The following is a 19,098-nucleotide window of genomic DNA, read 5'->3' on the forward strand; positions in this document are numbered from 1 at the left end:
CCTCACGTAAAGGAAATAACACCCTTATTAACGTTCATGCACGCTATTCGGTTTAGCGATATCTCTCTATTACGCTGTTTATTGTTATTTTACGCGAGTTTATTTTTGCGCACAGGAAATTTTACTCGTTTGCACATCGTCATAAAAAACAATTTTCGTACCACGAATTAGGGACAAGATTTTTATCTGTATACTTATAGGATACCTAATCTGTCATACTAGTTTTGTACCTTTTGTTAACATTTTAATACGTTTTTTTCGTAATTAATTAGTATGATACACCATAGGCGTAGTAAAAACAATTATCAAAAAATATAAATATTGTTTCAAACAGGTAGGTTAAGAACAATATGTGCTACGGCACTGTTTGGTGACATCGGCACAATTTGCTCTGGGGTTTTATTTGTCCTTGGATTCTTTAGTCATTGCAATCTTGGTATTTTTTACTTCATTTGATAGAAAATAACATTCTGAATAGAATGACATGGCAAATGCCAATTTTTGACATTTTTAATTAAAAAATTTAGCATATTAAATGTTAATTTAGAGTGCCATGGCCATAATTGTAACGACAATCTGATTCGAAATACTCAGTGGTACCAAATTATACGTGAAAAAATATTTTTTTCAAATATGCTAATGCTCCGCCCTCGTTCCATTCGAAAAATTGAGATATGATTAAAAACACGATTTGGGCATCTTTTAACCGGCCCGGACAAGACACGAAAAACATTAGACGATCAAATCTATTTTTCCAAGGATTCTTGACCTGGTATACCCTTAGATTAACAATGGATCCGAAATCTTGGTACCTATTTAATACCCAAATTTTAATAAAATTATTTTTTCCATCACTGTTCTACAACCTACAACCAAATAAAGTCTACCCAACGAGAAGATACATGACAGTGAAAGTTGTCTGTAACTTTAATTTGTAGAAAAAAAAATATTTAATTTTTACCGACATAGTTGAAAGTAGGTATTTTAAGCTATCTATCAAACTTCTATCTTAATCGTGTATTGCGAATCTAAAAATCAGTCTAATTTCCAGAAAAAATTATTAGGTAATTAAGACAGAAAAATTAATTCCATATTTTTCAAACCAAAATAGCTCAAAAAATAACCCCCATTAAAAAAACTTTATAGCAACAAATTGCGGAGCAGAATTTAGAGTTTCATACCACTGTCTCGCTCCGCCAATGAAAACGTCTCCTGCACACTCAGACTCAGGTAACAAATTTTGTGGGATATCAACAATGTGCGATTCATTATTCATTCGGTTCGTTGCTTCTGCAGTGTTAGGACGGTCGCAGTTTGCCGGTTGTGCGCTATCGTGACAGTTACGTCTCTAGGATATTGGTACGATTAATTTTTAGTGTTTTATTATCGGACGAATATTATGATGAAATTATTGTTCTGTGCCAGACAATAAAGTGTGCCGTTAAATATAGAACTTGAGAGGGAATTTTCTGTGAGTCATAATTTACTGTTCGCGATGGCTGGAAAAACAATTAGTTTGTTTGTGGTTTATGCCGGTTTTTTAGTGTTTGCCAATGGCATGGAAGAACATTGCTCGCTGAACACTTTTGACATTGCCGGAAACGATATGCACTTTACCAAGGAAGTTACTAACGAAGAATTTGCTCTTGTGGGTAAATTCAAAGGATTGCACTGTTGCGCGAAAGGATATCGGAGTATTGAATGGTAAGTTTTTAGTTTTAGTAGTGATATAAAATACTACAACTTCTAGGTATACAGGGGATATATTTGGTACATATTTTTTTATTTTTTAAAATTGCACATTTCTGACAGTTTTCTATTTTTTTTAACTTTCTTTACCCATTAGATGTTAAAACTTATATGAATTGTCTTTATACAATATTATTTGTTTTACAATAAGTAATATTGCTATAATATATTTGAGAAACTTTTACCGACATTTTTACTTAGTCTATATGTTGGGGGCAGATGCCGAATTCGGCCTATGTCCGAAATAATTCGACATATTATGGCGATTATAATTAAATATACCTACCTATATCCACAAAGTTACGCGGAAGAGTTTTGATTGCATTGGTTTCAACTTCTATGCGGAGGGTGTTAATCTTTTGTTGTTATATTATACCAAAAAAATATTAAGCCCCTCCGCAAAGAAGTTATATAAAGACTATTATTTATAACCACGAAGTTCTGGCAAGTTTAGTATGGACAAATCGCCATATACATATGTCTAAATATTTCGGACATAGGCCGAATTCGGCATCTGCCTCCAACATATACACCAATAAGGGTACCTTCTTGGACTTGGTAATGAACTAGCATAATGTTCAGGAAATCACCTAAATCATTTATTACATCTTATAGGTATACATTTTCAAGTGCTATCAAGAACGATAGTCGATAACATAATATGTATCATTGTTGCACAATCTTTTGAAGGCGACTATCATGTTGTAGCTTCATTTTTGGTTTGTAACTTTGTTATTAGAATAACAGAAATGTTATAAAATCACGGACTAAGAACAGCTAAATAATATTCCATTTGATTTTATTCTCACCACTAAAACATGTTGGAACCAAAAAAGGGTGAATGGTGAATTTGGGGTCATTTGAGAATCTTAAAAAAAGTATGTTAGAAAAACAGATAACGAAATTAAGTGTTTATAAAGAACAGAAAATATGAATTGCACAGTAATTCTTACTTTTTATTGAGTTTAAAGTAAAAGGTAGATTCTGTACAATTTCTTATCTGTAGGCGTTCTAACAGCCATAAATAAGAAGTCAATTCAATGAAAAACTACAATTTTAGTTGGCATCAGGTATAAAACTCATGAAAACTAGTAAATTAGCAAAACTAATGATTTTTTATAATATTCTATAAAAAGGTAATTCAAGACAGCCACCCAATATTTTTTATAATACTACCTACTTACTTTTATTGCTTCAAAGTTCAAATAAGTTCTATATAAGAAAATTTAATGCAGTAAACCATTGTTTCATGTTGCAGAACATCTCACATAAACATTGATAATCACATGAAGTTCTTGCATTAAATTACTTCGATTAGTGTTAGATATTTACCTAGACCCAAATGCCTTAAAAGAAAATTATGCTGAACATAATAGTGGATAAGTGTACGTGTGCGGATAGGAGTTGCATTCGGTGGAACCAAAGAGGTTAGAAGAGAAAGAGGTAGGGTCGATTCGCCAGCAGTCGGCCTTTTTTTGGGATCTTTAACTTTGAATATAAATAACAAAACACTACAAGAAGATCGCTCATTCGTTCTTTTATTAACGTTTTGTGCATGAACTTATTTTTACGTGAGAGAAATAAAAAAACCCTAAAACTGAACGTATTTTCACTATTTTTTACTTTTCTAAAAAATAGCACTTTTTTCAGTAGTCGGCCACTAATATGTCAGTTGTCGACCATGCAGGTACCAGTAGTCGGCCGTACTTAAAAGAGTAAATTTTACCAGAGCCGTATTTAAAATTTATTATTTTCATTCGTTATGAAAGAGGTAAGTAATAAAAAAAAATATGAAGTCAATAAAAATATATTCCAAGTAGCAAAAACAACAAACATAAAAAATCACTATTGAAAAATAACAAAAACATTAATTTGCCTCTATTAATACTAAATAATAGGAACTTTTGGTTTTGGTTGCACAAACTTCTTATAACTAAAACTCCGTTTAACCAAAATAAACACTAACTTAAAACAGGTATGTAAATCAAGTACATAAATTGCAATAAAAGTCTAAATTCATGGCATCTTCATAGGCTTGCCCTGCCAATTCTGTGCATTTAAGATGAAACCACCTGGGGCACGTGTCACAGCCGATGTTTTTGTCACAATCCTCTTCAGCATCACTGTCAAGCTCATCTTGGCATGAGCCACACTTTTGTTTTATTCGTGCTACTAATGCCGTTTTCAGTTCTTCAGATATTTTATTTTGTTTAGCTTTCCGTTTTTTCTTGCCTCCCATTAAATTTTCGCTTTTTTTCTTTTAGCTAACTCTCGTTTCCTTTCTTTGATTTTTTCTTGTTCCTCCTTTTCCATTTCTTTGCTAATGTAGTATGTTCTCCATGCCTTTGCAGAAATTGCGCTAGTGGTTGGTCCTGATTTCGTTCTTTTTGATTTAAGTATGGGTTTCGGATATGTTAAGTGCTTTTCAAATGCAGATAATATCTTGATTTTGGGTTTATTTTCCAGTATTAAACTCGAATTGGCGTCTACAGTTGCAGCAACAACTTCTTCGTTGGCCATTGTTCCTTTATCATCATCAGATAAAATAGCAACTTCCGAAGTTGCTTCAACGTTTTCAAAAGCAGAAACACATTCTTTATTAGCACTTTTTCCTTTATTTCCCTTACGCAAAATATCGACTCGTAAAATCTTGAGCTTGGGTTCGTTAGTCGGAATAAATGACGATTCGGCCTTTTCAGCGACGACAGGTACAAGCTCTTCATTGGAAGTTGTTTCTTCGAGTAGTTTAGAATCCGAACTATCATTGTTAGTTGGTATAAAAGGTGATTCGGCCCTCTTTCAGCAGTAGATACCAACTCCTTATTGGAGATTTATTTCTTTGGGTAATTTATTCAAAAATATCATCGTCGGGTACAAACTTTCCATGAGGAGTTGGTTCTTCAAGTAATTTTATTTCGTTTAAAATATCATAATCGTCAGTCGGTGGTGCAAATGATTCAGCCCTTTCAGTAGCGGGTCCCAACTCTCCATGGGGAGTTGTGAGAGGGTTGCGGAGATCCACTCTCTTCGAGTTCTTCATCGGGTAATATATTGTCTTCGTTGTTGGGACCAAAGAAAGAAATCCATCGTTGTTTACTTCATATTCTTCTATGGCAAGGTTTTCATCTTCAACTACAATTTCTTCAGGTTGATCTTGTAGGCTTTTCCTCGAACTTTTTCAATTCTGACAATATTTTGTCTACATCTACCGTTCGATGGGTAAGGTTGGATTTTTAAGCCCATTAAGACTTTATGAGCACTCTTAAAGTCGCTCGGCGTTAACACCTCTTGCTCATTGGTCCCGTTTCCGTCGTCGTTGTTATTAATGTTTTCCAGCGTATTTTGGATACACTTGCTGTAATCCACAGCCTCCATATCGCACGGGTATAAACCATCGTCTGAAGCCATTTTTTTATGTGTTCGGATATTTTTGGGTTTTTCAATGCCCGTTTGAATACCGAAGCGAAATAGATTTTGTTAAAGTTTTGTCTTCATTCTCACTTTGCCAGCTTCCTGACAGCTTGCCGCCAGTACTCCTTCAGAGGTTTGAAGACTGCAACGTCAGCAGGTTGCATCATATGGGTGGAATTTGGTGGTAGCGCATACAATATGATGCCATTTTCATCGCAAAACCGACTTAATTCTACTGACATGTGGGAACGATGTCCATCTACAAAAAATAATATCGGTTTTTTAATATTATGTTCCATAATCCATTGATGCAACCCGTTCGCAACATATTCATAAAAAACATCGGCCCTCATCCAACCAGTGTCGGATTTTCCCAAAATCCAGTCTTCTGGCATGTTATCCGCAATTGCCCGAGGAGGTTTAACGTATGGATATACTACACATGGCGGACATATTTTCTCATCCGCCCGGAAATGTAACTAGGACCGTCACATTCTCCTTCTCGCTACCCTTTTTGACTTCGTAAAGTTTTTTATATCCCTTAGGAGCAAGTACTTTTCCTGTTTTAGGGCACAGGCTAAACCCACTTTCGTCCATTGAATACTCGTGTCGGATCGTTCAATACGTCAGTGGCGTCTATACTTTCTAAATATATTTCCAGTTCTCGGAACCACGATTGAATATATTCTTTGGTCAGTTTGCCTCTTTTGGATTTATCCACAGATTCTGCTGACCTGGCAGAAACTTCAGGGGTGCCTTTTTAAAAAGGATGCATACCATTTTGTCCGGGTCGGTTGTCTTTAAATGGCGTTTTTTATGTTTCCATCCACAACAATTTTTTGTACCGTGTTGATTAACTCATTTTTTAATGGAAAACCCACATTTTAAGCGATTAATAACCCATTGGACTATTTTTTCTTCGTTCTCTACGCTTAAAAAAGATCTGGACCCATTCGTCGTGATTTGTCTACTCGAACGCGTCCCTTTAAGCCGGTCCTGGATGGTAGCTCTTGGAACCCCATAGTTCCGGCTAGCTTCGCGAATTTTCACCCCTTGCCTTATCGCATCCACGGCTTTCTGTAAATTTTCTTGAGGATATTCATGAAACTTTCTTTTTTTTAGAGTTTTAGCTCTCTGAAATAGATAATATATAATAATTTCAAATTTTCAGTCAAAAACCAAGCTAAAAGGCCTTTGGAATCTTGTGGCCGACTACTGGCAAACTCTACATTTTAAGTTTGTTCTAGTAGTCGGTCAATATTAATCATCTCTATCCAGCTACTTTATTATTCGTTATTTGTAGGGCCGTCCACTGGTACGGCGAATCAACCCGGTTAAACTCACACGAAGACAAACAATTAATATATCTTAAAAAAGAATGAGATAGAAATAAAATAAAATGTACATATTGTTCCAGTAGTCGGCCGCCTGGCTGACCACTAGCAAGGCTATTAAAGTTTGCGCGCCAGTGACCAGCCCCCACTATTTTTACGGTTAACTTAAAAATATGCCTTCAGACCAAATAATAAGATATTTAAACCTATATCCTACCACCAACACATTTAAACACATCCTATAACGTAGACAGATTAAAAGCCACCCAATATTTTTATAATACTACCTACTTACTTTTATTGCTTCAAAAGTTCAAATAAGTTCTATATAAGAAAATTTAATGCAGTAAACCATTGTTCATGTTGCAGAACATCTCACATAATTGATAATCACATGAAGTTCTTGCATTAAATTACATTCGATTAGTGTTAGATATTTACCTAGACCCAAATGCCTTAAAAGAAAATTATGCTGAACATAATAGTGGATAAGTGTACGTGTGCGGATAGGAGTTGCATTCGGTGGAACCAAAGAGGTTAGAAGAGAAAGAGGTAACAAATGCTCTATTTTATAATGCGCGAAGGCTGCCTGTTTTTCCGATCTGGGTTCCTTTGGTGGGGGTCACGCCAGGAGCGGATTTAGAAATTTTTAAGTGAATAATGATATACATCTAATATATAAAATTCTCGTGTCACAGTTTTTATTACCTTAATCCTTCAAAACGGCTTGACCGATTTTGATGAAATTTTATATGTATAATCAGTGGATATGAGACTAGGTTGTTATCGATTTTTTATACCCCTAAGTGATAAGGGTGACCCAAGAAAAAAAAAAATTTTTTTACTTTTTTGAAAAAAAAATTATTTTAATTTTTTTATGATTTGGCATTATAAAATACATACAACCCTAAATTTTCACCCTTCTACCACCAACACCTATTTTGTAATAGGGGTTGTTTTTTTTAATTTTTTTTATTACCTTACTCCTCCGAAACGGCTTGACCGGTTTTGATGAAATTTTATATGTATAATCAGTGGGTCTGAGACTAGGTTATCGATTTGGTGGCCCAAAAAAAAATATTTTTTTTTAATTTTTTGGAATTTTTTTTATTTCTATTTTTTTATGATTTGGCAATTAATACATTTGGCAATTAATACATTAATACAATTTGGCAAAAATACATACAACCCTAAATTTTCTTTTTCTACCATCAACCGCTCTTTTTTAATAGGGGATGTTTTTTTTAATTTTTTGTTACCTTACTCCTCCGAAACGGCCTGACTGGGCCTGACCGAGTTTGATGAAATTTTATATATATATATATATATATATATTCAGTAGGTCTGAGGGTAGGTTATTATCTATTTTTTATACCCCTAAGGCGCGGTATTTTCAGGTATAAATAAATAACTTTTATCTAACAAATAACAATCTTAAAGATAAAACAATTGGTAGAAGATACACGTTTTTACACGCTATCCGTCAAATAAAATATATAACACGCTATCTGTACCTGAAAATACCGGGGGTAAGTGATAAGGGTGATCCAAGTCCACCGGCCAAATCTTCTGGTGTATGGGTGGCTACTCGTTTTTTAGACCAATCTAATCTGACAGATCAAGTCTGCTCTGATTTGGCCTGTGACAGGCTTGGTCCGCCAATGGCTTGGCCTGCTACAGACTTGGTCCGGCACACAAACACAAAGTTCTTATCCGCAGACCAAGTCTGCAGGCCAAATCTTCTGGTGTAGGACGCTAATAAGCAAATTTAATTGTAGAATAGGACTGCAGAAAAACCACCTTATGATATTAAAAATTCTTTATTTAAAACTATTTAAATAAAAATAATTCTACAATGGGCTATAAAATATAAAATAACACAATATTAATCACAAAAATAGTATATTGTTTTATTAGGAATAAAAATGACACTTTTCGTGGCGAGGCTGTACGTTTACATACAGGCGAGGCACAAAAAGTAATTTTTACTCCGAATAGAACATGCTATTTTTTTCCAAACGCCACAAATAATTTTTTAAACAATTTCAAACGTTCCAAATGATATAAAAAGATTTAAAAGTAATACCTTGTATATAATTATATATCGAGAAACTATGGTTACCCTCCTTGAATTTGACACTTTATGTCAGTTTAATAATATATTTTCGCACTTGTATGCTTGGGCGTAAAAGTGTTTTACTTTTATATCTAGGCAGTAAAATTACTTTTTTACATTGTCAATCACGTCGCAAAAACTAATACTTTTGTGACGTGTGAAAAAAATAGTATATTGTTTTATTAGGAATAAAAATGACACTTTTTGTGGCGAGGCTGAACGTTTACATACAGGCGAGGCACAAAAAGTCATTTTTACTCTGAATAGAACATGCTATTTTAGAAACGCTACAGATAATTTTTAAACAATTTCAAACGTTCCAAATAATATAAAAAGATTTGATGTGTATAATTATATTGTAATACCTTGTATATAATTATATATCGAGAAACTATGGTTACGCTCGTTGAATTTGACACTTTATGTCAGTTTAATAATATATTTTCGCACTGCTTGGGCATAAAAGTGCTTTAATTTTATGCCTAGGCAGTAAAATTACTTTTTTATATTGTCAGTCACGTTGTAAAAACTAATACTTTTTTGACGTTTGAAAAAAAAAATATATTTTTACAGAATTACAAAATATTATTGTCCCTTAAATAATACTAACTTATTATAACTAGACCGTATACTTCTACTTTTGTCAAACAGACTTTTGTTATAATGATGAATTCGCACAGTTGCATATATAGAAGAAATTAATTCTATTAGGTTGTTAAAGTGGCTAGTAAAAATATTTTGTTCTCTAAAGTGGTTATTAAGTGATTCAAATAAGTTTTTTTTACCAATTATTATTTTTAAAACTCTAATATTTATTTTTTTAATATCGATAACAGTTTCTGAACCGTTAAAAAATATCTGAAGAATTTTTTCTGTTGTTAAACAAATATACATAACATCTTCAGATGGATAAAAGAGGTACTGTCCTTTGTCTTTTTGATTAATAAAGGACGTTATTAAATTATACCTGTCACCTGAAAGTGAATAGACACATTCCTCGCATTTTAAAATTTTACCTATTTTTTTAACCACAAAGCCAGCAATGTATGTTATGGCCTCTTTTTTAAATTCTGATATATTTATATTTATGTTTAAAGCATTGTGAAATATTTCATCGTCCTCAACTTCAATTACTTCTTCGGTTACTTCTGAAATGCGTTCTTTACCACATGTTTTATTAATTACCTCAGAAGGAGTTAAAATTGGAATTGCTTCCAACGGAATGCAATTCCCTTTAAATGAATCTCTCAATTCAAGATGGACCATCATTTTTTTATACGCCGATTTAAATTGTTTTGCTGATGGATTGTTGTTGTAACCACCCAGAGATCTAATCTGCCCAAAAAATAATTCAATGTGATCTTGACTTATTTTGTAGGTAGGGAAATACAACAGTAAATTATTCTCATAAATTAGATTTTTATAAAGAAATTGAAGGCTTTCTATATTAAATAAGAACCCTACAAATCCCATTTTTCTGCCGCTTTCGCACAATAGTTTGCCATCCATTAATCTTAATGATTTTAAATAATCTAATAATTCACACAAAAAAGAATTTATTTTTTCAAAGTTTTGCATACTGATTGGTTTTTTGAAATCAAGTTGGTGCAAATTTCTACTGTTTAATATATCAAATAAGTTGTTTATATAGCGTATGAATTTTACTGTGGGTTCAGAATCTTTAAACTGTTCAAGTTTTAAAATTTCATTGCAATATTCCAAAGAATGTGCTACTGATTGGCTAAATAGTTGGGTGGCTAATTTAACCTTCATTTTTTGGTTGCTATAAAATATATGTGATTTTCGCATTTTATTAGCCAAGTGCAAACCCTCTTCATCCTGAAGTTTACACAACTCTGTTAAAAAATCCCATTTTATTGTTCCACCGTTGTCATCTATAATAACTTTTTTTTCACCCAATGTATTCCTAATTAACTTTACCATATGACATGGATCAAAAAAAACTGCAATTCTTCTCCCAGAGTTAGGGTCAACAAATGTTGAATTAATATTTTTATAATCAAAATTACAACCCAGTTGTTTAGCCAAAGTAATATTGTTACTAGCCCCATCAAAAGTGATAGACACCAAGTGGATACCCGATTCATTTAGTAATTTTAGGCACTGTATTAGTAAATTATGTTTCTGTAAACCATTTAATGAGTCAATTAAGAAGTATCCCAGAGGAAGCTTCCAAGATTCGTTGACACCAACTAGCATAAATACCAGTGCTTCTTTTGCTACTGGATTAGAGTCAGTTTCTAGCTGAATACCATAATCTACAAATCCGTAGTATCGAACTCCATCAAATTCTACATGTTGGCGAATTGCCATTTCATCTATTACTAAACTACATATAATTGTGCGATTGGCATGTTCTACCTTTTTTTTTAATAATTGAAACACCTCTAATGTAAAACCAGCTTCCCCATTTACATTTTTATACCATCTCGATATTGTTTTAGGATGGGGAAGAGCTGAATTAAAAGTGTTCCTGACAAAATTATAAGCTTTTACAGAATAAAAATGTAACGTAAGGGAAAAAGCTTTTAAATTATTTCCATATTTGTGCTTCTTAGTTATTTGCCTCTGTAAAAATTCTTCGTTAGGACCTATTTGTGCTAAAGTTTCCAAAGTTTCGGGAGTTACCTTACCACATAATGATTTGATGACATCAGAAAGAGTGGCTGACTTCTTTTTGTAATGCTGGAGACTGGCTCTAAGACGTTTAATTTTTCTTCGAGCTGTGACTAGCTTCTTTGTCAATTTCATTTCTCGTGGCGTAGTATCCTGAAAAAGTATATTGATGTTTAGTAAACAATATTACTAGCAAAGCGTAAGAAAATAATATTTATGAACTAATAATTATTGCCGTAGTTTAAAACATGGTAAGCATTATGTCAAATATTCATATGGATTGCCTTTATGCAACCGACAAAATATAAAATAAATTCTGTTAATATGTTAAATCAACAAAAAAATGCTTACAGACATTCAGGTAGGGATGTAAAAATGGTAATTTATTTTTTGTGACATGACATTGTCATTTATGTGTCATTTACGGTCATTTATGGTCATTTACCTTAAATGTAAAAAAATCGCTAGGGAAGTAAAGATAAAGATATATTAACAAATACAAACAAACTTAAACAAAAATCAGTCTTAGTGGTTCTACGTTCACTAAATAAGCTTAAAGGCATAGCTTAGGTATACTTTTAAAATAAAATAATAATATTTAAAAAAAAAATGAAACAAAACACAGCTATATCACACTGAGTAACTAAGGTCCATTTGTTTTCAAAGAAAAAATGGAATAAAGAGATATATATCATAAATTTAAGTCATAAATTTAGGTGAACAAAAAAATAAATGACAAGAGTGTCATAAAAATAAATGACAAGAGTGTCATAAAAATAAATGACAAGAGTGTCATAAAAATAAATGACGTGACCGTCATTTTCATTATGACCGTTACATGACAATGTCAGAAAAATTTGGGGGTTTTCAAAGAAAAAATGAAATAAAGAGATATATATCATAAATTTACGTCATAAATTTAGGTGAACAAAGAAATAAATGACAAGAGTGTCATAAAAATAAATGACGTGACCGTCATTTTCATTTTGACCGTAACATGACAATGTCAGAAAAATTTGGGGGTATTTAGTTTTTTATAATTTGCTCACATCCCTACATACAGGCAAAGTTTTTCTTATAGCAATTGTACTTGTTATTAAAATATACAGTTAAAACTTTTTTTAGTGTAATACACTCGTATGTGTCAAAAACAGTTCTTTATCAACAATGTTTTCTTATTTAGTTCATCCAGGTATTCTGCATATTAGAAGCAAAGCTTTTTATTACATATCTTTATTTATACTTGAATAGCATATGTGCTAAAGTATATTTTAATTCTCTGTAAACTTACACTGACATTTTTTCTAAAACATCATATGCCTAAAATAATCAGCTTCTGAGATATAATTATACAATACAATTGAAAAAATGGTGTCAAAGTTAGCTTGGATATGAAGACCACTGTTATTTTATATAAAAAATTATACGAAGAATGTCATCGATCATCATTTCCAAGTTCACTTTCGCCATTTCCTTTTCTTGATTATACAGTAGTACTGTATTACAGTTGAGGGTTTGGTTGATTATTTTGCAGTACTGTATGTTCAAACGGTTTTCGATCCAGCATACTTTGATATTGATAGTTCAAAATGGTTTTCATGATATAGACCAATTCCCAATATATTCCCCTTAAGATCTCTAATTCAAATTACATTTGTAACCAGACTTACCGCAATATCCTTGGCAATGGATGAAAGTGGTGAAGTCATATTTTCTAAAGGTTCAGTGCTACTCGATGGTCTATATGGTAGTTCTAGATTGTCCTTAAAAACACCTGTGCTAGTAGACGGCAGAGAACTACAATCCATTACAGAGACACTCTGTATTGTATTTGCATGTTCAGAACAAAAGGAATCAGTGGTCTTTCTAGATAGGTCACATTCACTTGCAGCACGACATGAAGTGTTACTTGTAATCTATAAAAAAAGTAATAAATATTCTTAAAATGTATAAAAATTGATCAAAAAATAAAATGTAGTGGTCACGTAACCACTACTTTCAAAAAATTTTCATTTCGCTTATTTAAATCTTAAAATATAATATAGTAAAATATAATAATAAAGTATTGTGACAAAGGCTAAATTATAAAAAATATATATTTTATAATGAACTAGCAGTTTTTTTTAAATTCCCTGTTTATTAATATTTCATATTACTTTGAAACATAAAATATTCTAAATTAGCACTTACCAATATAGGTATAGCAGTTTTCTTTAAATGTAATGAAAAGGGTGATTTTTCATTATCAAATGAATCTTCTTTAAAATGCAAATGACACACGTGAGAATATTTAAAAATATCATCTTTGTTTAAATCCAAAGCTGCTCTCCAAGACTCCCACATCTCATTATTTTTAGGAAATCTAAAATAAATCAGGTATAGGTTAGATATGCAGTAAAAGCTAAAGTAAAAGGCTAGATAAGATAGTAAGTAAAATCTAGATTAGATATACAGACATTAATAACTAAAATAATTTCTAATTTATTATACTGTTTCGTGTCAATAACATCTGAAATAAAAGTGAGAATGAACTCCATATATTTATAAGGAAATTATTCTCTTAATCTAGAAAACTGTAACTGATTTTCCTGCAATTATCAATTTGGATTCCATTAATTTAATAAAAAATTGAAAACGTACTAAATGCTGTCCTGTACAAAGTTAAAACAGAAAACAACATGGCTACTTTAAATTATCAAATTTCATATTACTTACCGAAATAAATGCACATCAGTCTTATCCCGATAGTAATTGGCACTTTTATTATAAATACAGTTTTTTACAACACACCTAGGCATTTTTAAACAATAGTAAGTCCAAATTAAACACAAACAAAGCCACTAGAACGACTGTAAACACACAGCTGACACAACGAAAATGGCAGAAAATAGAGTCGGTTGACAGCTCATCGGCCCCAGTCGGCGCGTTATTCAAATAAATGTTATTCATTGGTCCGAGCGCTTGGAATCCTGGAGTGGGAAACTGGCAGGATGCGCAGTGGTCTTTGCTACATCTTTAACTTCATAAATCTATGGGTGGAACCAATTCTGAAGGCAGTTATTCCACTCGCTTGTTGTTACAAATCGCCTTCAAAATTGTGTCTTTGAAGACGATGACTGTATCTTGTGGGGACTCGAACTTTTGACTACGCAGTTCATTCTTAATTTTTGGAAAAGTAAAAAAGGCGGTAGCTATAGGGTTCTTGGTAAACAAATAGATATGTAGATACCAATCAGCAGTAACCATAGACTTAAAATAAAATATAGACTACACTATTTACATCTCAACGCGGACAAACAACCTTTTTTGTACACATGTTTACTTCTGGGTACAGTCGACCGAGCCTTCCTCATCCAGCCTATGTTGTCACGTCTTTAATATTATCAATATTTTTTTTCTTGTTATACACATATATTGAGATATTAATACTACAGTTTAATAAAGTAGGTTTTAATATTCCATAGATGTATTAAATAGTCCTTATACTACTAAATTATAAGTCGGATACTGTTTAAAAAGGATAAGTTCTTTACAATATGATAACACCGATTAGAGGCGAGGGAGCCTATTCATTCATTTATTACCTTGTAGTACGCGTGGCAAGTGTGCGGTAAAGCTTTGATGCCGCTATGTCCCCGGCTGTATTAACGCATTTTCTTAGTTTGTAGTCCTTAAGTGTTTATTTTATTGACTTTTTCTGTTCAAGAACTATAAAATATGGTTCGCCAGTGCCAAATTTGCAAGAAATTTGACTTAAATAATCCATTTAAGTCTTGAAACGACTTTCGACCGGTAGACAACTCTCAATTTGCCCATTGGGAGCCAGTGGCGTTGTTGTAGAAAGGCGCTTATTTAGATAATATTTTAGTAAAATGTAAAATCTGAATTTTTTCTCATTACATTATTTACTTACTTACATTGTAACAAAGTCATAATTATAACCCTGTTAATAATTAATAATGATTTTATTAAAAATATGGTTTATTCTAAAATTATCTTGAGCATATAAAATAACATACAAGAATTTTAAATTGATATTACATTATGAAACAATATTTTTTAATATACCGGGTCGTCTCAAAAGTGGCTCACCCCCTATAACTTTTTTATTTTTTCAGATAAAAAAAACAGATTTGTATGTTATAGGTATATGACATAAATTAGGATTTATTGATGTATTCAGTTGTTTTTGGTCTCTTCCTGTTTCACCGAAATGATTACATCTTTTTATTTTTAAAGGCAACCTCGGTATATTGCTACTTTATTCGATAAAAAATGACACTCTGAATAGAATGACATATCATATGTCAACTTTTGACATTGTCGCTGAAAAACAAATCGTATTTTAAATTTCAATCCAGGGTGCCATGGTGTTGTTAAAAACACTAAGTTTTAATCAAGGAGCCTTGGAAAAATAGTTTTGATCGTCTAATAGGTTTCGTGTCTTGTCTAAGTCGGTTAAAATATGTACAAATCGTATTTTTAATCATACATATGTCAATTTTTCAAATGGAACAAGGGTGACTCATTAGCATATTTGGAAAAAGCATTTTTTTATGAATATATTGATACCACACACTTGGTATTTCGAGTCAAATTGTCGTTATGAACCGCGTGTTACAATTACAATTAAACCATATGCGAAAATGTCAAAAGTTGACATATGATATTTCATTCTATTCAGAGTGTCATTTTCTATCGAATAAAGTAGAAATATACCGAGGGTGCCGTTTAAAAATTAAAAGTTATAGTCATTTCCGGTGACACAGGAAGTGACCAAAAACAATTGAATGCGTCAATCAATCCTAATTTATTTCATATACTAACATACTAAATCTTGTTTTTTTATTTGAAAATATAAAAAAATTATGGGGATGAGCCACTTTTGAGCCGCACCCGGTATAATAAAGACAGTACCGAGTTAAATAAATGTAGTTTTTATTTTATCCACTTCCTATCACCTTCCTTGCTTTAATGGAACAGATTTATGTTTTCTCTAATTTACATAATAAGACATCACTTAACTAGAAAAAAAATTACAACAATCATTTTTTTTTCTCTCCCTGTCGCCGATTCTATTATATCTGTGGAATAGATCCGGTTTTGATTAATATTAGGGGTTGTAAATGTTTGACTAAAATTAATAATTTATTATTAATTTCAAAAATTACGTAATTTCGATTATAAAATTTCTTCTATAACGTGTATTTTATTATGTTTATCCTTTTCGGACTCTAAGACGTTTTTTCTAAACTTTTATGTAAAAAACCTGTCCTAAATCTTAATAAAATATAAAAACGTTTAAATACGATATATTTTTAATTTACTTATAGCTTCATTAAAATAAAAAAATTACCCGGCTATGATACGGAGAGTTCAGGTGTACTTGAGAAACGAAAGACAGTGTTGTGTTTCTCGGCAGAGTCGTCAGGGAACGACCGTTACGACAGAGACAACCTATCTATCGCTCGTGTCGCACTCGTTATAACCTAAAACAATAACACAACAATAACAAGACAGTGTCTGACCGCATGTTCCAGCTATTTATGAATGAGATGCTCAGTCTATATTTTATTTTAAGTCTATGGCAGTAACAGTTTTCTGATCTTGCGAAGGAGTTGTCACTATAATACGTGACCCGCTTTTAAGACAAATGTCCAATAGCCAATTCAGGCTCATAAGAGTAAATCTAGAATTCATCACCACTAACAATACTGTATACCAGTGATTCCCAAAGTGGTCCAGGTGGACCCCCAGGTCCACGGGAGACTTGCTGGGGGTCTACGTAGGCGTGAACAAAAAATGGGGGTCCATAAGATGTTAATGGGGGTCCACGAAAATTTATCTGCTTTTGATAGTAAAGAGCAAAAATGTAAGCATAGTTTTTTATAAGGGCCTACCTACATTGTTTTTAAGTACCTATCTAAGCAGATAATATTTTAATAAGGCAAGCGACTGTTACTTGTCCAAACTTGCGTATTCGATATTACGTACAATTTCGTGTACAGACTTGCAAAGCGCTATCCGCCCGACAATGCTTAATGCTTGTTCAGACATGAACTTGATCACCACTATAAATACTTGATGCCAAAGGCAAACACATTCATTTGTTTCGGAATTTCGAAAAAAAGGCGGAATTTGGAAAAAAAGTTGTGAGAAAATTTATATCTGTGTTTGCTAGTGCCGGAGAAAAGTAAGTAACCTACCTTTTTTTGTTATAGTACTTAAGTATTTTGTTTACGTGTACTAGTCGGTTGATCACAACGGCCTGTATAGATAGGTAACTTAGTAACTTACAGATATTTTAATTGTCCTCTTTCGATTTGAAGACAAACACAGCACGTTTATTTAATTGTTTTTCACGAGAGAAACACTGCCTCTCTAAAAGGCCGAATAAGCAATATTGCAGAGCAATTAATTTTGTAATTTTTCTTGCAAATAACTACTAATTTTATAAAACAGTAATTTCATAATCATTTTAAATTGGTTTTGAAGTAACTATTTTATCAAAACTATTCCTTTTCGGAAAGAGCGAGCGGTGCGCGGGCGACGGGAAAAGGCAGGGCTTGGACTTCGATGCCAGTTTGTCACGTTTTAACAATGAAGCCGCAGACAAAAATACGCAAATACACGGAGCGCGTGAACTCATTGATTTAATAAAATAAAATGTTAGTTATCGTTTTTATGGACAATTTGGGATTTCGACTTTATTTTTTCCTACACAAATATGATCAGTATATACTGAGTACACCAATTTTTATTTATACTATTAAAAATTAGTGGTAAATTATGTACTTTAAAATTGATACCGTTTTGTGAAAACGTCTGTATTTATCTCAGCGGTTTATTAGTTGGTCCCTTTACAAGCCGTAATTCTATTTCCGCGTGCTGACAAAGGCTGCGGTGATACCTATATTCAGAAAAAACTTGGTTACTAAAACATTTTTTTTACAGGTAAGGTAACTGACACGAAACATGGCTACAGCAAAGAAAAAATGTCGACAATATAGTATCGATTATTTGAAATATGGTTTTGTTCCATCAGAGGCAGACAAACAATTGCCCATGTGCCTATTATGCAACAAAGTTTTGAGCAATGACTCTATGAAACCATCAAAGCTCGAAGATCATCTAAAAAGGTGTCATACTGATAAAATAGGTAAAGATTTAAAATATTTTCAAACATTGAAAGAAAAATATGGAAAGAGACCCACCATGCACAGTATGTTCGCTTCAACATCTCAAAGTAACGATGATGGCTTGCGGGCATCTTACAATATCTCATTACTTATAGCAAAATCTGGAAAACCGCACACTATCGGAGAACAATTAATTTTACCCGCTGTTGAAGAGGTTTTAAAAACTGTTTTGCACAAATCTCCATTTGACGTACTAAAAAGAATTCCATTAAGTAACAATACTGTACAAAGACGCATTGATGAAATGAGCTCTGATATCGAAAGCTTTTTGTGCAATCATCTGCAAAAAACTCATTTTTCTATACAACTGGACGAGTCAACGTTACCCAGTAATGAAGCATTACTATTGGCATATGTCCGATTTATTGTTGAGGAAGAAATTCACGAAGAATTGCTATTTGCCAGAACTTTGGAGACTGACACTAAAGGCGAATCAATATTTAATGTCCTGAGTAATTTTTTTACGGAAAAATCGATCCCATTTACAAACATTATTTCAGTGGCAACAGACGGAGCTCCTGCAATGGTCGGGCGATATCGTGGGTTTATAAGTCATCTCAAAAGAATTATACCAGGACTTACAGCTATTCATTGCGTAATCCACCGACAACATCTTGTGGCAAAACATTTAAGTGACAGGTTGAACCAATCT

General features: G+C 32.6%; 1 protein-coding gene across 1 annotated transcript in view; it reads left to right on the forward strand.

Moving 5' to 3' along the window:
• Positions 1 to 1,258: 1,258 nt before the first annotated feature.
• LOC115886300 overlaps positions 1,259 to 19,098 on the forward strand; it is a 159,912-nt gene continuing 142,072 nt past the window's right edge. Inside the window, exon 1 of the mRNA XM_030905392.1 lies at positions 1,259 to 1,704. Within this exon, the coding sequence (XP_030761252.1) occupies positions 1,496 to 1,704 (209 nt within the window). The 5' untranslated portion in view covers positions 1,259 to 1,495. The remainder of the gene's footprint in view (positions 1,705 to 19,098) is intronic.

The sequence above is a fragment of the Sitophilus oryzae genome, unplaced genomic scaffold, assembly GCF_002938485.1.
Source record: "Sitophilus oryzae breed Bouriz unplaced genomic scaffold, Soryzae_2.0 scaffold_482_pilon_pilon, whole genome shotgun sequence".
Classification (NCBI taxonomy): domain Eukaryota; kingdom Metazoa; phylum Arthropoda; class Insecta; order Coleoptera; family Curculionidae; genus Sitophilus; species Sitophilus oryzae.